This window comes from Apaloderma vittatum, unplaced genomic scaffold, assembly GCF_000703405.1.
Source record: "Apaloderma vittatum isolate BGI_N311 unplaced genomic scaffold, ASM70340v1 scaffold17878, whole genome shotgun sequence".
Taxonomy (NCBI): domain Eukaryota; kingdom Metazoa; phylum Chordata; class Aves; order Trogoniformes; family Trogonidae; genus Apaloderma; species Apaloderma vittatum.
Genome location: NW_009730424.1, coordinates 25,881 through 52,719, shown reverse-complemented (window position 1 = coordinate 52,719; position 26,839 = coordinate 25,881). Strand labels below are relative to the sequence as shown.

At 39.2% G+C, this 26,839-nt stretch overlaps 1 protein-coding gene across 1 annotated transcript in view; it reads right to left on the bottom strand.

The window, feature by feature from the left end:
- Positions 1 to 11,516: 11,516 nt before the first annotated feature.
- Positions 11,517 to 26,839, bottom strand: part of DCHS2 (dachsous cadherin-related 2) — a gene marked incomplete at its 5' end in the record, with an annotated part of 40,153 nt that continues 24,830 nt past the window's right edge. The window contains 6 exons of the mRNA XM_009874815.1: positions 11,517 to 14,143; positions 15,480 to 15,618; positions 19,063 to 19,349; positions 20,812 to 20,942; positions 23,724 to 23,875; positions 25,329 to 25,540. Coding sequence (XP_009873117.1) covers positions 11,517 to 14,143; positions 15,480 to 15,618; positions 19,063 to 19,349; positions 20,812 to 20,942; positions 23,724 to 23,875; positions 25,329 to 25,540 — 3,548 coding nt within the window. The remainder of the gene's footprint in view (positions 14,144 to 15,479; positions 15,619 to 19,062; positions 19,350 to 20,811; positions 20,943 to 23,723; positions 23,876 to 25,328; positions 25,541 to 26,839) is intronic.

Here is a 26,839-nt window from a genome sequence, read left to right as displayed (position 1 = left end):
TTGCCTATAGCTTGTGCAAATGACAGGAACTGTTTAACATTTATGGGAATGCAACAGAGAAAAGAATCTGGCCCTCCATTCCTTAGGGCAGCTTAAATACTGAGCATGTTTTTACAGTGTTGAAATACTTCAAAACTGAGGAACAGGAAGATGAAAAAGTGAGAGAAGCATTCAAAATGCCTACAATAAAAGAAAGCGAAGGACATAAAAGAAGTTAAAAGACTTATTTTTCCTTTGGTGAAAGCCAGCATGGAATTCTTGAAATTCTTCAATCTACACTGAGCTACATCTTCTAGATCTAAATGTGAAACTGCACAGGATTTAAGTATGTGCTTCCAAAGGCACTTCAACCACTGGCAATTTCTGCTTCCACAGGAAGGCTACCTCTTTCCTCTCATTTCTTTACAACTTCTACAGTGTCATCAAAGTTGTTTCTGACTCGTAAACTGGGTTTCTGTGCAGTCAGTTTAATGAAAATCCCCAAGCAATAGATTTATTGCAGAGGGAAGCATAAAATGATGTAATTTTCATATTCTGAGCACTCTTCCATGCATTGAAGAGAACTGTCCTGTGTGAGAATTCCCACTGAGGCCCCAGGGGAGAATTGGATTCAACTGAATTATTCCCAGATGGCTCAGTTACAGTACAGATATGGAAAAGAGGGAAACTTTGGAGATGATGCCAAGAAGCAGAAAAGATGTTAGAGAGACATCTTCTGTGTCCTATCGCAGAAACTTGCCCCTGGTTTGAAAGCCATTTGGGGAAGAGAACTATTTGTATTTTGCTTGTATTGCAGCACTTGGACCAGGAGGAACATCCATCCCCAACAAAGCCCACTGAGAATGCTCTTGTGAAGGAGATACCACTTCAGATTTTACGCTCTAGTCCATAACATCCACTGACTGATTGAGCCCTTGAACCACATATGACACTTTGCAGCCTTTCAGTAGCCAGGAACCTGAAATCTAGCCATAGCAGTTTCATTTGCACAGAGGACTCAGATTCCAATCCCTGCGAGCAGGATGTCACCTATTCCCACTTCTCTCCCCCAGAATAAACTATGAATCTCCCCCTTGGAATTAGTCTGCTTTGAACAAAAGCTACCAATAAGCTTAATAACCCTGACTGGCTGCAAACAAGAAATTTATTTCCATTTAAAACACCAGGAAGCATTTCCTACCTGTCTACGGTTAAAAAAATCTCTGCCTGTGTCTGATCATGAGACAGTCCCCTTTAAGAAGTGTGTAAAAAATTCTGCAATCATTTTTAGAGGTTACTACATGCATTATTTAAAAGTTCCTTTCCTCTCCCACAATTTTTTACAGTTGGAATTGTAGCATTAGTGGAGCTTGGCTTTACAGGCAGAGACAGAAATAGAAACAATAAAGCTTTAAAACTCACTAAAATATTTTACGAATAAGCTGCTGTAAAATATCAGGCATCTACAGAGCACACTGTGGTGTGAAATACTCGAAAGGCCTTATCATTGCTTCTTAGAGATGACCTACATAACTCACTCACAGCATCTTCACTCAGAAATAGTGCATCTTTCAAAACACAGGCTGCAAAATTCAGACTGCATTCCAAAATTGTTACTATATTTTTATATATCCCATACATGTATCTTTCTTGCTTTCACAACTCTAAAATAGAGTGAGATGATCCAGTAATGCGACATTTAATACAAAATGTGCTTTCAGTCATCTGACTACAGCTCCTCAAGTTCAATTCCCCAAAAATTTTTGGCAGGAGGAGATGATGTGGCGGGGAAACAGAGGCAGGGAAACAGAAGAGGAAAAAGAAGCAGATTCATGAAATTGGAAGCTTAAATAAAATAAGCCTGCCTTTGCATTTTCATGCATTATTTATTACATGTGATGACCTCTATTACATTTCAAAACACCTTGATAAAAATTCAAACAAAATATTTTTAAATATTTGGATTCCTGTGCTAGTTCTGAAACAACTCTATTGATCCAAAATTCACATCAAGCAATGGCAGCTCCAGATAGCCAAGTGGATTAAACAGAGCTCTGTGAATTATGGTGCCTTTAAGAGTACTGAAGCCCATGTCAATGCTCACAATCCTGGACGCCACACTCTCAGTACATTCTCCTTTGTATTTGCATTCATGTTTTGTGCAACCTTTTCAAACAATAGTATTTTCTTAATCTCTGTGCAAATCAAGGTAATTTTTTTCTTCAAATACAATTGTGTGAAGCACTATTAATTCAGAAGTGTTCAATAGATCTCTCTGGTTTGTACAACTGAAGAACCTCCAACATTTTTTAGGGACAGTAAGCATTACCCAGTTCATTAGCTAGTGAAGGGAATGGTAATGTTATTAAGCTCAGAGAACAAATACGAGAATGAATATAGCTGGATTAACAGCTGGGATATTTTCCTTTCAAGAATCAAAAAAGAACTGGTTGCAAATGCTTCTGGTCTACAAATGGTAATTTGCAATAATTTTTAGTATTACAAAAATATTGGAATAACAACTGAATTTATTTCAAAGTGCTGAAAAAGTCAGTTTTGATGAGAGTGACAGAAATTACTTAAGGACTAGAGAAAATTATTCATGGTGTGACTGTAGAAAAGGTCAGTATTTTTAGTAGGTAGAAAAAGAGGTTAAAATAGATTTGGTTACAGTGAGCAATCATATCAGAAATTCATGTGCTTCTTAACCTAGAGCAGAAGAAGGTATTATAAGAAGCAATATGTAGAAGATGTAGTTTGAGGAATTCATATATAAAATTAATCATAATTTCCTCTCATGAACTGACAAAACTCTGCTCCAGTCAGGCTTGTTTCTGTCACTGGTTCTACTCAAAAACATTAAACAATCCAGAAAAATCTACCTGCCTCTACCAATAACCTTGCTTCAGCTCTGTGTCAAATGCTTTTCTGAAACTCAGATACATTAATTCCATTGAATTTATCTATTGAGTCATCTCCTCGAAGATTGCAGAGTTTGAGCACCTGACCTACCCTGAAAGCCATGCACAATACTACTGCTCTGTGTGTCATGATTGTTCTCCAAAGCTGATTCTAATCTGATGGAGGTAACACTTCAAGGGTTGGGTGAATCATTTCATTCTCCCCTCCTTTGCTACAAGGACTCTATCATGATTTTCCAGGAGCATGCTTTCATCTCTTCCTTTACAAAACGATCTAAAGGCCATCCATACCATGCTGTTGGGCATGTCAACTCCACACACATACTCCTTCACAATCTTAGGACAAGGAGTATTCTTTCCCCTCTCTCTGACCACCTTAAAATTTTTGAGGTACATTTTCACCTTATCTGTGGTGTCTTTTCTTTCCCTTGCTCTCGTCCTCTACTTTATCCCACTGTCAACATCACCACTAACTTTACTGCAAATCAAGGTTAAAAATGCTTTCACTTGACCCGGCAGAGATTATTTTTAACCTCTGCTTCATTTTTCAGGGATCTGCCTTCTTTTCTTAATTTTAATGAGCAAATAACCTTTGGTAGTTTGTTGTAATTTTCTTAAATCTATTCATCAACTTTTTGCAATCATTATACTTCGTCCCCTTTAAAACATATACACTCTTTACTGGACAGTCCATGTCCTGTTTTTTTTTGTCCTGGATAATCTTTCCAACCCAGACAGTTCCAACTAATATTCACATCTTTGGCTTGACACAATTCTAAACTTTCTCAACAGTCAGACTGCTGGGTCCTAATGTCTTCGCCTCTACATTTATTCAGTTTTGCTCTTTGAAGTCAGTAATCCTAGAATTTAGTTTACATGACACAGTAGGAAATATGATCAAAGCTATTCTGGGTGGCATAGCTATGTCAGTGTGATGTTCCACTTCAGCTGGTACACTTTGAATCTGCTAGCTGGAGCAAAGCATATGGCAGTACAGCTTCAGAGATTCAAATCAGCGTGTTCAGAACTAATTTGCTTCTCTTTGCAGGCTCAATACTGTTGAGTAAACATAGTTCCAAGTTATAGACCTATTTCTTCCTTTTAAGAGGTGGGTTCTTTTAATTTAAACAAAACTAACTTTAGATTACAAATACAAGCTTGTTTTCTATAGTCAAGTCTTAAACAGTGTTAATTGTCAAAAAAAGTTAATACAGATCGCCTTTTGTCATTAATTGTGTGAATAACATACAGTAACCTCAGTTGTATCTGTCTAACCTCGTTCAATACCACACCTGACCTTTCATCCCCCACTGCATCACCTACCTGATCACCATTCTTAGTGGCAACACTTCTGTCTTACAGTAACAGAGTTACAGAATAATCTAAGTCAGAAAGGATCCATTAAAAATCTACAATTCAAACTCCTGCTCAAAGTAGTGCAAGCTTCAAAGTTATAGCAATTTGATCAGAGCCTCAATGAGTTTTGCAAACCTCCAAATCTCTTGTCCATTCCCCTTGCCCCTCTGACTCCTTTTTCTCCCTTATCTCCTCCCCACTCATCCAATTTTTCTCTTCCATGTAACAGAATCAGGCTTGAGAAATGACGTATGTCCTCCCTGACCTTCTCCAGACTGTCTTCCCCTATCCTCTTCTCCTTGACAGACTGGCAGAAGTTTGCTGAAGGTCATCTAGGCTGCAAGGTCTTGAAGCCTCAGCCTCTCATCACTATCCTTGACAGACTCAAGAAGACAGTTTCTTCTGTTGTGTGACTGCAGGTGAGCAAAGAAAGCTGTTCTCATTCCTCAGAGAATATTTCTCAGTGTCAAATCTTTAACATGCAATTCACTCCCTGGCAGGCAGCACAACACTTGTCTTCTGGACCAGCTAAGCTGGCAGGCACTCACTTCTTCTTAACAGGGAGTCCTCACTAACAGAGATCTTCTCCATGTCTCTATGTGTCTTGGCTCTTTCTTTCACATGCAGTGTATCCCATCTTCTCTGTCATAGACTTTCACATTGTCACCCTTTTTATTCATTACTGAGACTGACAACATCTCTGCTTAGGAGACACATGCAGCAGACAACTGTACACACATTTCAGAAGCATGTAATCAGCAGTCACTGGAAGGATTTTGCTCAGATTATTTGTAATGAATTTCTCTCTTAGGAAGAATACCTCAAATTTGTCTTTTTAACTATTTGAGGCAGTTACTTGGTAAATCATCTCAGCAGGTGATGGGTTCGGTGGTGTTCTTACCAGTTCCTACTATTGCCACAAAACATCCCTGATTCTGCCATGGCATAGAATAGCAGGCGCTTCTGTTTATACATATAAGCATTACCATTGCTACAAAATAAAAGAGCTGTAACAAAGGACTAGCAGCTCTACAGTCCCCAAAACAGTCTTGGCTATTATAAGATCTTCCTAAGCAATTAATGTCTCAAGCAGGCAGATGAACTTGACGTGCCTTTTACTCAGACTCATGTTTTAAAATTCAGGTATCAAGATGTCCTCCTTGCTTCGTCATTTCATCTTTACACTACTTGAAATAATCAAATTTCCTTGTTCCTTTTTGTTTCTACGGTATAAACATCACTACTTAACTCAATTTAAGGCACAAAATACCTCATTAAACCCCAGCCAGAAACTGTTGGTAAGAGAAGGCTTGTGTTACTAAACCCTCCTTTATATCTAATTATAATGATGGAACATACCACATTATTTTAATAGGAAACATTCTCATCTTGGCTTCACACCTTAACTGATTAGGGATCAGAATCCTCAATTTTCAGGTATTAAAAACTAAGTTATACAAGAAACATACAAAGGATGAAAATGGTGGATACCGGAACATTTTAAGTAGATATGGAAAATATCTGGAGGAAAAGTGAGTGAGTTCAAATATATCATTGACTGAGAAGTGTGTATGATATTCAGCAACAAAGCTATATGTAGTTTTGTGCAATTCTGCCGGGTACAGAGCAGGCTGTTGAAATTTATCAGTCTCTACCCAAGGAATGTGTGATCAGTCAGTGGCACAAGACACTCCATTAGCATGATAGAACCCAAAATTCAAAGTGCAAAAGCTATATGATTGCAGAGTTCAGCTTAAAATTTAAGAAAAAGCATGCAATTCCCCACCTCCCCCCCCCAAATCCAAACAAACCCCAAAACCCCAACAGCTATTCAGTAACCCACTCAACAAACCCAAAACTTTCCTGGCTACCTTAATGTTAATAGCTATTAGGATCATTTTGAAGACTAATTCTACCCAGCACTTGACCTCAGATCAAGTGTTTACAAGACAAATTAGAGAAATCCCTGTCCAAACACATGATTATTCTGTGTATTCAGTAAAAGCAGTAGCAAATCAGGCAGAAGGATACAGTTTACATAAAAGTAGAATGAGGAAACAGTAAGTGACCTTTCCATTACAGACCTTCTGAGACTTCTCTAAAAGTCACTCCAAAATAAGCATAAAAAGTAAGGCTTGCATCAATCACCATGAAGCACAGAGGAGCCTCCCCTCCAAATCTCCCACTCCCATCCCGCCACATGCTGGTTCTACTCTCTTTTCCAGGCTCTCGATTTCCCTTCTTTTAATGCTCCTTCCTGCTGGTTTACAGCCCCACACGCCAGGGAGCCAGCTCTCTGCTGCCAGTGACTCTTGTTACAGAACCAGGGAGGCGCACGTGTTGTCCATTTCTTCCAGGTGCATGTTTTATTCAAGTCCCGCTGAAATCAGTGGAAGAAGTCTTGGGGTGTTGGATCAAGACCCAGAATTTTTAAACCTTTTGAAACCAAATGAACCCTACAGTTTGTTAAAAGGGAGATAGTTGCTGGAAATGAGTCTACATCCAGCTAGACAGAGCTTGAGACAGGAATTTCTGAGGTCAACACAAGCAAACTTGACTTGCTGCTCATTTCTTTTGGTTATGGCACCAGTAAGACCATTTCAGAATTTCCCACGTGAAAGTTTTTAACAAAATGTTGTAGGCATATATAAGTAACATCAAGGCATTCCTCCAGGTTGGGCTAGTGAGTGGGCATTGACTATCCCCATACAAGGTGACATTCTCAAATACCACCTTTATATAAGAGCTACTGTTGACTGACCAGCTCTCACAATCAACAGCTCAATTTCCATTTTCTGAGTTTTCTGAGAGCTTTTCATGGGCAATTAACATCTAGTTTCAGGGAAGTGTTAAATGTAAGATTATTTTCCAGTGTATAAGGCGACATGGGCATGGCTGACAGTTTAAGTTTGCAGTGTGTTGATCCTTTGTTTCGAACAAAATATTCAAGAAGTTTGAGTTTTCTAATTGTAATGAGATTTTCAAATGACATTGACCATGGTGGATCACTTCAGTCCTTTACCATGACATCTCTGTTTTCAGGTACAGGACTTGTTTGGGTCGGTCAAACGTTTATACAGTAACGGGGTAGCAATTTCGATTTTCGTGACTGTCAACAGATAAAGGATCTGGTATTTTCTACAATGCTCAAGTATCTAACATGTGTAAAGAAACAGAACTATTTCATAATTCTAGCATACTCTGGTGCCTCTCTGTATTCCTTACAGATGCTCTTCTATTACATTTTACACACTTTAGAAGTAAAGCATCTGACATTTTATGACAAATAGCCCTAGCAGTTATGTAAAGTGCAAGTCTAAACCAAAAAGTTTTAGATCCTCAATTTTCCTTTCCATAAGGCCCTTCTTTTGCTTAGCTATCCACATTTTTTCCAATGTTTAAAAAATGTTGTTTACATTTATGGTGGAATTTTCAAAGCCACCAGGAGGATTTGGAAGCCAGACTACAGCTCTCTTTAACGTGACCTGAACATCCAAATCCATACACAGCTGAGTACACATTGGGCTTTGCACACATGCTAGTGAACAGCTAGCAGAGCTAGTAGCTATGCAACACCCAAAAGTATACTCAATTTCATTCTGCAACACCTTAGTTATTCCAAACAGATCATCTACAGGGAACGAAGCCAAATACTGCCATAGCGAGTTGGTTCTGTTGTGCCAGATACTAAGAGCAAGAAGCTGCAAAGCCATTTCACTTGCAAAGCAAGCCAAGTTCTACACATAACCCTCCCGCTACATTCTATTCAAATTACAAAGTTACAACTGCCTTCTATTCCAATTAGCGTTTTTACAGGATTTTGGGGAACACCACCCTCCATTCTCAGGCAGCCTGTGCTAGTTCCCTCCCCACCAGGATTCCCGTGTCCTCCATACCCTGGGAGCCAATTTTGAAGCAGTGAGACAGTCAGGACGCACTGCAAGAAGGTCTAATCCCAATGGCCCAGCACGCCTGTAATGGTCAACTAGATTGCCAATTGGCCTTTGACTTCATGATCTGTAGAAGTATAAAGCCATACGAGCACAATCATCAGTTTGGTGCTAGCTGATGTTCTAGTAACATCTTTTGTCAAGGGAGCATTTTTTGGCTTACAGGTCACTGAAAGAGAAGAGTTAAACATGGTTCTTCAGGAAGCTACATGTCAGTTAAAGAAGACAAGTGACATATTGCACAGAGAAGCAATGGCAACTCAATACATAAGACAGTAGGAATTGGCAATGCAACAGACTTGGCAACAATGGTTCATTTTTATCTGAACTATTTATATCCCCAACTGCTTTAGGAACAATACCTGTCTTCAGTTGAAGATAAAATACAAACTAAATATGGACTTGTGTAGGTAACTAGTGGGTTTAGTGTCATTTTAGAAAAGAGTATATATATTTTTAGAAATCTTTAAATTATTATGGGTTACCTAAAAATATGAAGGTTTTTCCTCTTTGCACAGGAATCTGCTTAAATGTCAACTTAATGATTACTACTGGTAGATGGAATTTTGATATCCATTTGGTAGTGATTTACACCAGTGTTTTCAAGTCTGCCAACAAGCAAATCCAGAAGGCAGGCAGCCAAAATTCCAGAAGAGACAACTGTCTTTTATTTTATAGCTTATGCATTTTGAGCTTAATATGATTTTCCACTAACAAGTTCTGTACCTCCTCCAAAGTGCTAAAACCGGTGTGCAGAATTGCAAAGAATTGAGGCAAGCTAATAGTAAAGTCATGGTAACTGATAGAAGTTATATGGTTTACTTAGAGAAAAAAACAGTAAGGTTAAAAGAACTATACATGATTTACTGCAGACCCTTGTTTCAATGGTCCCATTTTTAAGCTTGACTGTATGTGAAACAATGTATCTGTTAATCCTTGTTTCCCATTTGGTACAGAATGGGCAAGTAGGTAAGAAACAAGGAAAAGATTGCTCTAACACTTAAGAGGAGGACAAAGTACACATTGGTTATATCATGCACTCGATAAACAAGATGCAAATCACATCTAATCTTTTCAGAAAGGCATCAAAAGCAAGCTGCATTTGAAGGAGCAAAAAGGGCACAAACAGAAACTTTTCAAGCAGAACTATAGGAAGTGGGCACACATTAGCATGGTGAGGTCCAAATCTTGTGCTAGATGTGTTTAGTGAATGCTTTCTAATGATTTCTAATGCTACAGATATTTCATTTGCAACAGCAATATTAGTGAAGAAAATCCCAGTCATCCATTAGCTTAGACTGTACACAAGATGAGGCCCTAGTTACCACTTCATATCCATCAATGTGAAAGATCTGACATGGTTTTGCTGTGTAAAGCATTTATTCTTCCACCAGTCACCTACTGGAAAGATGACCCCTATCAAGACAGTATGTGCTCATTGCTCCTCAGAGCAATAGCTGCCACTTGACCATTACCACTTGAAACTAAAATCAGATTAGCTAGGTTGTTGACCTTATAGTAAAGGTAGTTCTGTGTGCCATGTGTGCCTCCTGAAACTGCAACTGCAAAGAACTGAACACCACAAAGGACACCTCTCATTCTATCAGAAATTACAAGTTAAGACATAGAAGCCAAAACCAATCGGTCTGTAGACAGCATATGTTAACAGGTGGAGAATAATACTAAAGCTGAAAAAATGGCCTTAAAACTGATACTCCAAGTTCAGATATGAACTGTGAAAGACTCCTCTTCTTTGTTTTCCTCTTCCTGGCACAGGTCTTGGTCTGACTATAAAAGTTATCATCCTGTCTCCTTTCTTAGTAACATTTGTGTATCCTGATGAACTCCTAGGCCATACATCTCTCATTTCTTACTCCACAGCAGTACAAAGAACAACTGTCAGCTTTAAAAGATGGACTCATGCACAGCAGCACAGATCCTGTTGACTAATAGGGCAGTGCACGTACCGCCTTAGAAACAGGATCTTATTCAAAGACAAGGTATGAGCCCACAGGCTGCAAATCTTGACATGCACAACCGAGGAACCAACAAAAGCCACTGCACATGATGCTGACCCCACAAGATCGCTTAGTCTGATCACACTATATGCTCTTCCTTCATCTGTTATGACCAGTACAGTATATACCTCCTGTACACATCCAACTTGTAACATATTCCCAGGCATCAGTCAGACTCTTCCATACAGTCCAGTTTCAGTACACGTGATGCAAAAGACTTTTAAATACACACTGAAAACAGCATTATTCTAGATGTATTTTCTGCAGGTTTTATTGATCTGATATAATACACAAGCATACACAGCAGTATAGGCATGTGTATGTGTCTGGATATACATACATACATACACAAAATGCCAGATGTATGACACATACAACAAACAAGGCCAGATTATCTGGTCTTGCAGAGATATCCCCAGCACAGAACCAAAGACCAGGGTGGAGACATATGAGCTGTTCAGAACTGTAATGCTGTCTGTTTCTACACCTGCCTGGGGACCAAGACAGCCTCTATAAGGACAGAAAGACAACAGGCATCTGTTTTAGATGTAGTAAAAAAGAACATTTTTGCTTTTATCTTACCACTGGTTATTGCATTTTCTAAGAGTGACCCGTTATTATTCACATAATCATGACCTGTTGGCTTTACACCGGGAGATAAATGAAAGGGGCACAGAAACTGCTAAGTGGGATTCCGTAGCACAAAGATAGCTAATAAAGCCCACTGGGGAGCCAAGGCAGATGCTGAAACTGCAACACACCCAACAGACTGTTGGGACCCAGAGGCTGAGAGGTAGGAAATTTGGGGAAACACTTGAGAAAAAGCTCATTAGAAATCCTTGCTTTTCTCTTTGGCCACCCTCAATCCCGCCATACTTGCACACCCCTTTGGCATCCTCTTCTAACACCATCACAGAAGCGATCAGAACCCACCAGCATGTTAATGGAAGTTTTTCCACAGTAAAGAGTTATTAAAATTTATTTGTTATTGACAAAATTTATGAGAAAAACAGTAAAACTTGTTGATTATCAGGCACCTGGCTACGTAATTTACAGAGGAATCACAGCTGTTGGGAGCTGAAGGGCGAGAAGGTTGATGGTCTCACAGTGTATTCTGAGAAGAACAAGAAGGATAGTTACCAAGTTTGTGGCTATTTTTATTTTAACTTTTTCAGTTCATGAAAACAGGAATACTGGCAATATAGCTCTGACAGGCATATTTTGCGTACGAAACAATAACAAAAAAAAATTTAAACCATATTTTTTACCATAAACTACTGTCAGTTAATAACCTAGACTTGAATTTCTTCCTCTGTCACAAGTTCATGGCTTGGATCAATAAGACATGTTCCTATCATTCTCCCATCAGATATTATTGGAGAAGCAGTGGGTGTCTGCATGGTAAGTAAAGAGAGAGAAGGAGAAAAACTGGGGGTCATGGTTGGTGGAGGATATCCATGATTCTGGATAAGGGGAGAACGAGGGTATTTTTTAAATGCTTGCCCTGGTATTATATTTGGCATTCGTGGTGGCACTGTCCTTATGCCAGGCTGAGCTACTGATGTTATCAAGGGAGGAGGGAAAACAAGAGATTTCTTCTCCTTAGGGAAGCTATGAATGTATATGTTTTCATCTTCCAGTTTTGCAATATCATTAAACACTGAGGCAAGAGGTTGAAATCTAGGTTCCCATCTGAGCGCACAATCCCAGTTATAATTACCTCTGAGATCCTCATCCGAGGTGCCAAGAGTTGCAAGTGAATCACACCCAGAGTCTTGCCTACCTGACATCAAGACATACTCTTTTGTGAGGTCAGTTGTTATGTCTTTCTCTTTTATTCCAATTTTCTTAAGTGTTTGAGACAACATATTATGTACATAGGCTGTGTCACAGGCTTCTTCTCTGCCTTCTCTTTTAATGGCCTCCACGCTCTCCGCGCTTTGCACGGTAGCCACGACATCTGTTTCTCCAGACTGACAGGAGAGTTGACCAGACTCTCTTGGGATCCCTGAATCTGGCACTCGTGAGCCTCGCTCACTCATCGCTGATCCGGTGCTTTTTCTGCAAGGATGCTCATTGATCCTTTTGATTTCCTCATCCTCTGCAGTTTCTCCTTCAGCAGAACCGTGGCCACTGGAGTCTGAATGCCTGCAGGGAACACCATCACCCTTCCCCTCCTTCATTCCTGCCAGGCTCAGCCATTCCGCTATGGCACCCATGGGAAGCATGCTGCTCTCAGTACTTTGGATTTTCTGGCAGTCCTTGTCTTCGCTGGCTGAAATCACATCAGCAGCTGAGGAGGATACTGCTTCTTTTTTCACACAAGAGTTCATGAGATCTTTCTGCTTATGCCCCAGAATAAGTGCAATGAGACTGATGGTGAGCAGTAGGAACACTATTAAGGAGACCGAAACACTAATGGTTAGGCTGTGTGCTGACACTATGGGGTAACTCTCAGGAGAACTGGAAACATTTACTAGAACAGTGCATACTGTGAACTTTGACTCAATTCTGGGGCTATGAGCTCTTACCAGCAACTCCAGGGTGTCATCATTCCTTTTGCTGCCATTTTTCTTTCTGTGAATAGTCTGAGTCAAATAAATATTACCACTGGTCTGATTCACAGAAAAGAAGGGAGAAGTTCTTAGCAGAGAGTAATGAACAACTCCATCCAGTCCACCATCACTGTCTGATGCTGTCACTCTGCCAAGCAACTGCCCTGCTTCATTCTTATCAGGGAGATTAAAGAAATACAGATCTTGTGTAAACACTGGCTCAAACTCATCTCTCCCCTCAATATCTACCTGAACTGTTACAGTAGCCAGTGAGTCGCCCTTGTCTTTTGCTTGGATTATGAGACAGTATCTATTCTGACTTTCATAGTCAAACATCTGCTTTGTATGAATATCTCCTGTCAAAGGATCAATGAAGAACATGTCGTGGTCTCTAGGAGCTTCGCGATGAGCCAGACACGAAGACTGGATGGAGTAGGTAAGGTGTCCATAGGAGCCTTTATCAAAATCCAGTGCATTAACAGCACACACGAAAGAAAAGGCTGGCAGATTTTCACTGACAACGCAGCTCAGGCTGGGAAACAGAAACAGTGGGGCATAATCGTTGTCATCTAAGATACTAACAAGAACAACAGATAAAGCCACGTTTTTTACATCAGCTCCTCCATCTGTGGCTTGGATGATCAAAGTGAATTTCATGGTATCCTCATAATCCAGCATTTTCATCACATCCACTGATCCTGTTTTCTCATCCAAGCGAAAATGTCCCCTGTCATTTCCAGAGATGATGGCGTAAGTGATCTCTGCATTAGTGCCTGCATCATGGTCACTTGCTGAAACTTCAGTGATGTGACTACCTACAGGGATGCTTTCTTTGACATGAATATGGTACTCTGAGCTGCTAAATACTGGGGGATTGTCATTAACATCCAGTACAGTTATTAGCACAGTAGCAGTCGAATTCAAGGAGGGCGTTCCACGATTAGAGGCAAGGAGGAGCAAACGGTGAAAAGAAGCTGTTTCCCTATCAAGAACATTGCTCAAAACAAGACTGCCAACAAGTCTGTAGGATGTTTCTGACTTCATGACACTTGTCTCCACGGAGAATAAATTCTCACCATTGCCATCAATAATAGAGTATTCAACATATGTGTTTTCACGCGTCCAATCGTAGTCGATAGCTGAAAATATGAGGAGACTTTCTCCAATGGAGGCATCCTCATTCACACTGAGATTGTAGAGAACCCTTGTGAACTGAGGGGCATAGTTAGTTACACCTTCCACATGGACCTCTACAGAGGTAATTGCACTCAGAGTGGGACTGCCACCATCCGTGGCTTCTATCAGGAGCTGAATGACGGAAATCTCTTCCAGCTGTGTCACTGCTCGTGTAGTGAACACTGAACCTGAAAATAAAACAGAATTAACAAAAGCCCACACTTCACACTCACTAAGGGGTAGTGGGTCAATGGCTCAACGTCTGGATGGAGATCAGTGACAAGTGGTGTCCCTGAGGAGTCTGTATTGGGACCAGTACTGTTTAATATATTCATCAATGACAGACAGTGGGATTAAATGCACCCTCAGCAGCTTTACAGATGACACCAAGCTGTGAGGTGTGGTTGACATGCTTGAAGATCAGGATGCCATCCAAAGGGACCTGGACAAATTTGAGAAGTGGGCCTCTCTGAACCTCATGAGGTTCAATGAGGCCAAGTGCAATGTCCTGTACCTGGCTCCAGGCAATTCCCAGTATCAACAGAGGCTGGTGGATGAAGAGAATGAGAATAGCCCAGTGGAGAAGGACTTGGAGATATTGGTGGATAAAAAATTGGCCATAAGCTGGTAATGTGCATTCGCAGCCCAGGAGGCCAACCACATCCTTGGCTGCATCAAAAGAAGCATGGCCAGCAGGTTGAGAGAGGTGATTCTGCTCTTCTAAGCCACTCTTCTGAGACCTCACCTGCAGTACTGTGTTCAGCTCTGGAGCCCCCAGCTAAGAAGGACATGGACCTACTGGAGCAGGTCCAGAGGAGGGTCTCGAAAATGATGAGAGGGCTCAAACACCTCTCCCGTGAAGAAAGGCTGAGAGAGTTGGGGTTGTTCAGCCTGGAGAAGAGAAGGCTCTGGGGAGACTTTGGTTTGGCCTTTCAATACTTAAAGGTGGCCTATAAGAAAGACGGGGACACTTTTTAACAGAGCCTGTAGGGATAGGACAAGGAGGAATGATTTTAATCTAGAGAGTAGATTTAGACTGGATATGAGGAAGATTTTGTTTATAAGGCTGGTGAAACACTGGAACAGGTTACCCAGAGAGGTGGCAGATGTACCAACCCTGGAAACATTCAAAGTGAGGTTGAAAGGGGCTCTGAACAACCTGATCGAGCTGAAGATGTCTCTGCTCGCTGCAGAGGGATTGGATTAGATCATCTCTATTAGCTCTTATATAGGCTAAGTAGCCTATTAGAGGCAGCTATGCTGTGTGAGTTCATTACTGAAGGTCGTTAGCTCTCCTGTTTTGCTTGCAATCCAGTAACAGCATTATGGGCTTGTTTGATATTTAGATAGGTTTGCCAATCAGTTATGTAAACACATTTCATTCAAATTGCCTAGCTAAATATGGAGTAAACAAGTTCCAGAACTCACATGATCACTGGCAACAGGTGAGGAAGTGCAGTAGGACTCTTCAATTTATACTAAGAAATATGAAAAAATAAGAGACTTAAAAAATTAGAGACTCACCATTCTTGTGATCAATGGAAAATTCCTCAGTGGAAGAAAGGATTTTGTAGGAAATCATTCCATTATGCTCCGAATCACTATCCACAGCAGAGACTGTCAGAAGAGTGGCATCCATAGAAACGAGCTCTGGCAAGCTCACCTGATATATAAAGCAAATTACAGTTTTGACAGAGCTTAATAAAAGATCTGAGCATAAAAAATATATTTCCCTCATTTGACCTTATTATAAAAATACAAACACAGTTCCCAGCTTTGGAGAAGTTTCACCTATTTGTTTTCTTCCGGGACAAGAGTTGAGATATTGAGAATGATGCATACAACACAGCCAAAATGTCTAGGAATCTTTAAACAGCAGTGAAATTCATCTAGTTCTAGTTCACTGTAACAATGACTTCAGAGAATCACTGAATGTCTTTTTTCAATATTATACTAATGGAAAGAATACCTACAATGGACTGCAACTAAAATTGGCCTTTCTCTCTGCTTTGAGAAACCCCTTGATTTTCACATATGAAATACAGTCTGCAGCCTCTGTCTGGAGTATAACTGACCATTAAAAAATCCCAGCATATGTACTCTTAAAATTCCGGCACCAGAGCACTTAATAATCACTGGATTATTCCTACTTTTTTTCTTTGTATAACCCAGGAAACCAAGAAAGTCCTTTCCCTTCTTAAGAGCTTCCATTATTTGATACAATACTGCTGTGATAAAAGTGTCCTACCACCTTGTAAGTCCAATTTCAAATTAACAATATTGTATAGCAGCCACCTTCGACATAATTTGAAGTGTTAGTTTAAATAATTTTAACAGAGAGTTTATATAATGGTCATATACATATATATATACATATGAACAGTATAAATATGAAAACACTTGAAAAGACAATAAAAGGGTAAAAATCACAGGATGATGAGTAAAGAATTGTACATGTCATTGACCAAAAAAGCAGCAGTGTATCTTACTGTCTAAGCAACACATCAAAACATCAGGATTGTGGAAAGAAAAGCTTAGCTGTTTATGTAAGCACAGTCAATAGAGCTATGCTGTTTTGCATCAGTTAATAACCTTGCCTGTAACATTTGCTCCGATCTACAAAAACAAATTCCTAGCACTTGCACAAGCGAGTACTTGCCTAAACTATTCTCCAAAATCAGACACATATGAGGGTTGACAAAAACTTGAGGCAAGGTCTAAAAAACACTTGAACATTAATAGTGCTTTCCTCCCACCGAATTTAGACTCAGGAGTCTAAGTGGGCAATTTGCACAAATTCTGACAACTCAAGGACCTGAAAGTTTCACAGGTGCCCACAGCCTGTCCCATACTTATTTGACTAAACTGTTGTGCTTGCAGCTCAGATGTTGAAATTTCTTTACCAAGCCAAATGTTTAGACTTATTTCTTGAACTAAATCTGTCTGAGATTTATAAATGAAGCATTATTAAATCCAAGTCTTCTGCGGTGCCTCATATTTTTGGCTCTGAGCACATCCATCACATCCAAAAAGCACCAAATCAAGCAAACAGCTCAGTTTGTAGGATCACAGAATGGCTGAGGCTGGTGGGCACCTCTTAAGTCATTTTTCCAACCCTTGCTCCAACCAGGGTCATCTAGAGCAGGGCACCCTTGACTACACAGTTGAGTTTTGAGTATCTCCACGGATGGAGACTCCACAACCGCTCTGGGCAACCAGTGCCAATACTCCACCATTTTTAAGAGGTGTGGTTTTTTTACAAAATGCTTTCCTGATATTTATACAGATTTTCTTGCATTTCAGTTCATGCCAACTGCCTCTTGTCCTGTCACTGGACACCAGAGAGCAGAGTCTGGCTTTGCCTTCTTTACTCTCCCCACTACTACTCACACACATTGGTAAGATCTTCCCTGAGTCTTCTCTGTTCCAGGGGCCACAATTCATGCTCTGGGCTTTCTTGATCTGCAGCCCAAGCCACACAGCCCAACCTCACCCAAACAGGTCCTAAGGAAGCAACTGCTCCACCTTTCCTATGGAAGTCTCACTGCAGCCTATGGTAACCCAGAGCACCAGACTTTCTCTCCTGTCCCTAACCCAATTTCCAAGCCATTACACATGCTAAGCCTCAGCCCAAGCCCCACAGCCTTAAGGCTGATGAGGTCAGGGCAAAACCCTTTCAACAGCCTGCCCATGAGAGCCTTGTACATCACTGTGCTCGCTTCGGCAGCTGAGAGGGCAAACCCCATCCTGGAGCTCATCAAACACAGCATGACCAGCTAGTCAAATAGGTGATTATTCTGCTGTTTACGGTGTTGGTGTGGTCGTGTCTTGAATATTGTGTAAAATTCTGGGCCCCACAATTTAAGGAGGATGTTCAGGTCTTTGGATGCATCCAGAGGAAGGCAATAAAGCTGGTGAAAAGGCTGGAGGGAATGTCCTACGAGGAGAGTGGCTGAGGACGTGTGGTTTGTCTAGTTTGGACAAAAGGAGGCTGAGGGGTGACTCCTTGTTCTCTGCAGCTTCCTGAGAAGAGGATGTGGAGCGTGAGGTGCTGAGCTCTTGCCCTTTTTATCCAGTGACAGGATGCATGGAAATGGGTCAAAGCTGCACCAGGGAAAGTTTAGACTGGACATTAGGAAGTGTTTCTCTGTGTAGTGGGTGGTCAAACAGTGGAACAGGTTTCTTGGTGAGGCAGTTGATGCCCCAAGACTGTCAAGTGTTTAAAAGGCATTTGTACAATGACCTTAACAACATTCTTTAACTTTTAGTCAGGCCAGAACTGGTCAGACAATTTGACTAAATGATCACTGTAGGTCACTGCCAACTGAAATAAGTCTATTCTGTTTTACACATACTCTGATTCCTTTAATCATCTTAGTGTCCCACAATTGTCCATTGTTGCTAAAACAGCTTTGTTTCAAAATATTGTGAGACAACCTGACTTTGACAGTAGTTTAGCAGTTCAAACACTTGTGCAGAAGTCCAAAAATCTGAGCCCTGTACTACCCTCAGTCTAGCAGTGTATGTTGGGGAGGTGAAAACTCGTATCACGCAGTCCCTACATGAATGCCATTGCTGTAAGGCAGGGTTACACACTACAAACTATCTGTGTATAACCTACCACATGGGCATTTGCTACATCTCTGTGGAGCTGTGTAACTGAAAATGAAGAAATTCATGCCATAGTAACAGGGCCAGAATAAATGCACCAAATTGTTTACCATTTTCTCAGAAGCAGCAAGTTTTGAACACTGGACTTTGTTCCCCAAACTGGTTTGGATTACATCCTGTAACTCCTAGTGATGGTGTACTCCACGTACTCCATGGTGTATGGAGTACAGCTAGCATTCACACCACTTTCCTTCTGAAGTCAGAAACCACAAACATGAAAACTGAACAATTCCCTCAGTCCTCTTAGCAGAATTTCTAGGAAGGGGCTGGAGTTTCCCAGAAAGACTCTACTCTGTTTATGCTCAGTAATAGTTTGCAGAGACCTTCCTTCGCAGTGCTCAAATGCATTTTTAGGACAAATATAAACAAGCACTCCTAGTCTTATGATCATATATGAAACAATACCACGTTTGTTGTGCCTTTGCCATGTTCCCACCTGATATGAATCCTGAGTAAACACTGGTGGGTTATCATTGACGTCCAAAACAATGATGGTGAGTTCTGCTTCTGTTTGATGTACAGAATCTGAAACCATGATTCTCAGCTTATACACAGCAGTTTCTTCAAAATCTAACGGTTCCATCACTGTGACTACACCGGTGTGTTGATTAATGGCAAATTTCATTCCAGGACTACTGTCACAGATAAAAGCAAACTGAAGTGCTGGCCTGGAGTCTACATCACTTGCTGACACCTGAGTCACTATATAACCAGGCAGGGCATCTGAAATGATAATTTTCAGAGTAAGTCACAGCTAAAAGATAATGTTACAGCTTCTGAAGATTTTGTCAGTTCTGTAATATTGAATCTTAGATACATGTAATCTTTCCGTATTAGTTTTTGGTGTATTTAGTCTTTGTGTTTTAGCAGTGCTATGGAGACAGTAGTGGATTTCTTCAAATGCATCTGCTTTATCCTAATTTTAAACTGGGTTTTCTTTAGACTCTCCCAGACACAGTGTAGCCATAACTGTTCCTCCCTCAGCAACAGAAACTTCCATGCTTTTCCACAAGCATTTAGGTGGCATGATTTTATTGAACATTGTCACAAACTTCTGTAAGAATATTTAACTGAGGCATCAGAATCCCCTGGTCTGTGTAGAACCAGCAAATGCAATTCTGATGCTTTTCCAAAGAAGCAGAAGGCCACTAGAGAGAAATGAAACCTCCATCCAGACCTACATGGCACATGAGAGTTCAAGGTATGAGTCCTATGAGATTGAGCAACTGGATACAGACAGCTTCTGTAATGTGCCAAATTGACAGTACCAGGAACTGCAAACTGAACCTGTAAGCGATCATCTAACAAAGCCTGGAGCTAACAAAACCTAAAAAATTTCCCATTTGCATGCCTGGGATATTAAGTCACAACAATGCTGTGCAATGTCCTAAGACAAGCGTTCTTAAACAAAATACAAAAGTCTAAGTAAGTAGCCAGTAGTTTACAGCTGCTGTGCATCCATGACTCTCATACTTGTCATTAACAGTGGGAGCTAAGTTTAGAAAGACAGCCTTGATATCTTTTGTTAACAGGAGTAGTGGAATTTCGGCACCTAAACCTTCATAAATTTTCTGCTGTGTATCCTAATGCATCACATGCATGATGCCTATATTTGAAAATGCTTGGCTTAAGACTCAAGGCCTGCCAGTGTTGAGCTCATGTCACACAACACACCAGATGTATGCTGGAATGAGAACTCAGGAGGTCATACGTCCTGCTCTTCACAATCGTCAACTGCATCAAGCTATAGAGCATTTTAACACTTCATTCACATTTACAGAAATTATTTCTTTCATCACAAGCGAAGTTCAAAATGCCTCATTTCTAGCAATGCTGGTTTTAACACCAAGTATTTTTATTGGAGAAAAGCAGAAATTGAAGACATCTGAAGAGTATGACACTGAAGCCCAAAATGAACAGATTACAGATGTATTTCTGCAGTTTGTTTACCTCTTTCTGAATTGCTTATGGTTTTGTTCCAAACTATTCTTAAACACAGTGTCTAAAGATTAAGAATAATGCCTCTGAAAACAAAAGCAGATCACAATTTACTTTGATATTTCAGTATTAATACAATCCATTAGCATTTTTACTACAGTTGCTTGGTTACACAGATCACCAAAAGCACTATCGCTGTCTGACAAATCCCAATCTCTACAAAACTTAACTGCACTATCACACTTACCTTCTGGGACCTCCACTTCACCTGACGGTTGGACAACTGGAGCATTGTCATTAACATCTAACACTTGTATCCTCACAATAGTTGTAGCAGAAAGTCTGGGATTTCCTTTATCAGCAGCTTGTACAACCAACCTACAATTAAAGGAAGGAGTAATTGTCACTATCCGTCAGAAATCACTGATTTATCCACCAATGTTATAAGGAGCGTAAAAAATACAAACAAAACAGATTAACCCTTTCTGCACTGCACTGAGACTCTTAAATTCCATGTTTCTTTCTGTAAGGTTGACTGTCTGGAGTCTTTATTTATTGTGTCTTGCAGGAAAAATGCCCAGGAGATTCTAGGCGGCAAAATCATAACAAAATCATATGAAGAAGAGGAAGCATTAATCTGTATTTGTTTCATCTGATTTCATAACAAATATAGGCGGTTAAATAGGCCAGTAAGACCTTTAAAATAAGACACGTTTCTCTAGTTTGTACTTCAGAACAGGAATGAAAACTTATTTATGAATTAACTGTTAATTATTATTTAATTGATAATTATAAATTGATTATTAATTAATCATTAGCATTTGGAGGAACCTGGACAATATGAAAACATCCAAAGTAATATTCAGCCAAAATGTCTGTAGAGATATAGAATAGTTCCCTCATTATATTCTAAGTGCAAATGATAAAGAGAAAAACCTGAATACATGCATCATTTGAGAATGCCAAATTTCCAAATGTTTTTAGTGGGACCATGATTTCACTGTCAGAGTAAGAGACTTTGTGTGTATGCTTCCACTTTATACCTCCATAAGGATGGCTTTTATATTCTTTAACAGTCTTTTGATTTCTGCGAACAATGTAGCAAAGGAAACAGTAGGAACCTGACAAACATGGATAAAAGGATGTTTGCTCTCTGTGGGAACCAGGTTCTGAACACTAAAGTAATGTTTATTGTAAGCAAAGATTATTTTCAAGACTTCTCGATTCCTCAGAATTGAAAATTATCCAGAAAGGAATTAAAAATTAAATCTAACTCAACAGGTGCTCCAGAAAAAGTAGTGGTGAGGGAATCCATCAAGCTATGCAAAAGGATACACGTCAGAGCCTGGCATCTTCAATCAAATGTTTTTTGTACTAACAACCATTTGCATTTATTTCTCCCTCTTTCTTCTAAGTCGCAGTTTCTGTTTAAGCTGTCAAACAGGTATTACTTCCTAAATGTTCACATAACAGTATGGAATACCAAGGCTGTAATTCAAGCAGAAGATTGCAGCATTTCCATTCCTGAGCCACACCAGCGCTGCTCTGGGTGTCCTTGTTGTGGTTTCCAATGCCGACAGAACACAAACTTGAACTGCAGGCTACTATTCAATCAGTGACCACATATAATTCCATATAGAAAGCGTATTTTTTCTAGAATTAATACTGGTAAGGTATACATATGGAAATATTTTACTAAAAATAACCACTTTCTAAAGTTTCAGGAAAAAACTCTCATAACATCTCAGCAAAGGCATTAAAATTAGGAGTCTGTCAACACTTTCCCTTACTTCTATTACAAAGGAATTAGAACTTCTGCAGATGAAAACGTTCAATACGGATAAAATAAACTTCTTCCAAATTTGAAAGAATCAATAGTTAACATTTTGAAATTAAACAGGAAAGTAGTTTTGAAAGCTTCTTTTGCTACTCTCTTTTCACCTAACAATATACAGATTAATAACATTTTAATAAAGACAAGGAATATGAAGCCTCAGATTCCCAGAACAAACTGTCAATTTAAAAAGGTTAGAATTCCATCATAAATACTGAAATAAATCGGGCTACCAGCTAAAGACAGATACAAGAATTGGTATGCTGAACATGTTCAGTGCTTCATCAGCAGTAAACATCCTTCTTTAGGAAGATTTATTTAAGGCATTCTTTTAAAATACTAGTTAAATAAAATACACTATTTAAATGATTAAAAATCAGAAATTATGTTTTTGAGGCAGTGAAAAACTGAAAAATAAACTCCAAATGAAGTGTTCTATATATTAAGTTAAAACAAAGTATTTTCTTTAGGGCACTACTATCAAATTACACTGATACTTAAAAAAATAAAATCATATTCTGCCGATCTTTTTAATGTGGTTTTCTAATTCTGGTTCATAAGAATTCTGATTGAATGTTTAAAACTTTGAGGCCCAGAGGACAGGAAAAAGCTTAACTGATGCCACAACCACAAAAAAAAAGGGAATTTCTACTGATGCATAAACAGAAACCTACTTTTTGTAGAGATGCAGTAGATAAAACGGGTGTATTAATGAATCCACATACTCGTGTTTTCTCTCCTAGGCATGATTTACTTGGCTTCTAAATGCAATTAAGGCATGAACCATAAAGAAAAACTGTTACATCCACTTGATCATATTTACTCAGAGTTTCTTGGAAAACAGATAAAACTCAGTACAAGACAGCTTATAGATGGAAATAGCTTAGCATCTTTACCAGATTATGGACAAGAAAATTGGAACTATATTCTAATTAAAGAACAGAACATGTCCCTATTTCTTGGATTTGGTTTGACTTCTTTCTCTCTTATCTTTACATATCTATACGAAATAGTTCAAGAGAGGGAATGGCTGTGCAGTCCTTAGTTAACTAAAATTCAGGAACCGTCATCATTCCCATAGTGAATTACCACACTCACTTCTATCAGGAAGTTTTTGTCATTGATTAAACAAGTATACATTTCTTGCCTTAAATTTGAGAATTACACAAGAATCCATGGTACAAATGGGTAGCTTTAGTGCTGTTCTCAATCCTGTCTGGCTTGCAGTCAGGCTCTGTGGGTAACGTATACGCACAAAAAACATGAGCAATCTCAAGTTAAAGTGAACAGAAAGATTACATTTTTATAAGAACCTATATACAAACCTGTAAGATGAAGTGTTTTCATGATCTAGGACTGTATTAGTTGCTAAAATCCCTCGTGCTGAATCGATTAGAAATGTTGCATTTTCATTACCAGATAAAATTGAGTATTCAGTTTCTCCATTCAGCCCACTGTCAAAGTCAGTTGCAAATACCTGTTTGGGTGCAAAATTGAGGTTTAATCCAAAATGGCAGAACACAGTTTCAGAAAGAAAAACCTTACACTATAGTCATCTATCTCCAGTTACTTTCCCTTCAGCTGCACAGAATTAAGCAAATAATCGTATTGGTCGCCACCATGAGTGTCATGTGAGGTCACAAAATCTGCTCATGAATTGCAATAGGATGCACATGAAATCTTTCCCTGAGTAATTTGAAATTCAGCTATATTTATATAGCTGGGGCTTAATGTAACCATTGTATTACTATAAGGTTGCTGTTAGAATGCTATCTCTGCTTAGTGCATAAAAATGCACTTATCTCAGGGGTTGGGGACTGGCCCATAAAGTATTACTGCTATACAAACAAAGGATAAAAAAAAATTACCACTTTTTCAGAGCCTTCATGGAATAGCTCATTAATTACTTTTCAAAGTATGAACCCAGAAATGTGAAAAGGGCAGAAAAAATAACATTGAGCAGCAAACAGGTTTCTCAAAGACTCCTCTGACTCTTGGAAGAGTCATCTTTGTATTTTTCTGGTTGCTGAACAAGCATTATCACGCGTACGGGATCCAAACCATAGTAGGGGCAACCAGTCAGACTGAATAAAAGAAATACAACAGAACATGTTCTGTTATAAAATTTTGACTACATATCTGGGTTGACTGCCTTTGGATTTTTCTGTTTCTGGACATAGGTTTCTCTAAATAGAAAGTCCATCAGTTTCTAATCACTTTGCCCTGGAGGCATTTGTAGCTTTTCATTAATTTATTCTCCAGAGAAGGAATATCTTTAGTACCTAACATGACCCTCACTGTGACCTGACTTGCAATGCAAGAACATTTGCTAAGGAAATCATGTGTTCTTCTAGTCCAACTGATGTCTTCTTTTGCTCTAACATGGCCAGCTGGAAACACTTTTAGAGAATGGATCCATTCAGAGGAAGAAGTGTTTGCACATTTAAATTAAGACAAGCTGCTCTTTAGGCATCAGATTTTAAATTGAACACTTGGGTTTGACTCTACTAGTTTGATGAGTTGAAAGTATTCTTTTTATTGTTATAGCCCTTCCAGTAGATGCATTAATGTAAGACCCAGGCTATATTGTAACCAGAACCACAGCTTTGAATGGTATTTTTCAACTACTTGAAGAACCAGACTTTTTTCTTTCAAGTATTTAAAGTTCAGCTGCACAACTATTAAGATGATAAAGAATTATCTTTCAACTTAACAAATCTGAATATGAGATATGAAATGTGGTCTAGAAAAAAAAGATCATTAAATATTTTAGAGATTCAAGCAAAGTAGTAGCAATACCGAGAACCTCATTATCATTTTCTAAGAGACAGTGGTTCAGAACAGACCTAGCAGGATTGTAGTCACAAACAGATCAATCTAAGTTCATTTTAACTACAGCACTAGGCTTGGGACAATATATTTCCACTTACCTGTAAGATGTCTGGTTTAGGACTTTGGCTTTCCCATACTGATGCTTTGTAATAGCTTTGCTCAAATTTAGGTACATTATCATTCACATCTTGTACCAAAACTGTCACTCCACAGAGTGCTGAACTGAAGCCATTTTCAGCCAAAACTGAAAGATGTATTTTATTCTTTACTTCATAATCAAGAAACTTTGGCTCTTTTACTGTAATTGCACCTGGTTTATTGAAACAAAAATAAAAAAATAGAGAAGTGACATATGTATTCAGGAAAAAAACATGCACAAATGCAGTTATGAAGTCCATAATGTATATGGTCTCTCTCACTGAACACGTCAGAACTTCAGCAAGCTCCCTACCATGTCCTTCCTCTGCCTAACATCACAGTATTGATTCTAGAGCAGTGCACACAAAGGAGAAACAGGGTAACAGTACTCAAATATGGAAAGAATAGGTTTTTTACCTCTGTCTTATGTCTATTCTTACTAGGTTAAGAAGTAATACAATTTAAAATATTTTAACTAAAATACAGAAAAATATGAATAAAAATTTTCCAGTGGTCAAGATCGGCACAGACTACTGAGAGGGTTTGTAGAATTGCTACCACTGGAGGTTTTTACGAACACAACAGAGAGGTTTTGGCACAACTAATTCTCCTCCTGTGTCACAGGACAGACTAGTTCATATCTTTGGGTAACTTCCTACTATACTTTATATTATTCTACAACATAATAAATATGCCCAGAATAGGAGAAAGTCTTTTTCAAAGTAGGATAACTAACATTAGCGCTGGAAAAGATAAGCAGGGCAGATGTTTGGCTGTTTAGAACACCTATGATAGAAACACCATCAATATAGCTAAAAGCACTTTTGTTGTAGAAACAAGGTATGGAAAGTTACTGGTGTCAAAATTAACACTAAGATAAGAACTGTTTCTTTAAAAAGCCCTGAAAGCCTGCAGTTAAATTAATGCTTTCTAAAAACAAGAAGGACGGTTTCAGAGAAAAGGAAACAGAAGAAACCACAGTGGCTCAAATATCTCAAAAGAAGACTTGTGACATCCACTGCTAGAGAAATTTCACTGCTGTTTTCAGAACAGTGCTTACGAGACTCTTAAAAACATCATGTAACTGTTTGCAGTTCGGCTTAATAAAAAGAGAAAAAAGGGAAAATACTTGTGATTTTTTTTTGTTTATCTTTTATTTATTTTTAATTGTCCACCAGCATCAAACATGACAGCTTCACAGGAGTACTGTCACTTGATGCCTGGAGGCATCAGAATAATCAGAGATTAAAGCCTCCAGGAAGTCAGGGAGAAAGTCATTTGTTAAGAGTACAAACCATTTACGCTATTTCTGAGGAAAACTCCTTATACTGTTCTAAGCCATCCCAGGAAGATTATAGCTGTTCAGATGGCAAACTCTGCAGTAGCAGATGTTTAGGAGCCGAGAGGAAACCACAGTAACTATGTTTTCTTACACGCCTTAGATGAGAACACATAAAAGCACACGGGCAAC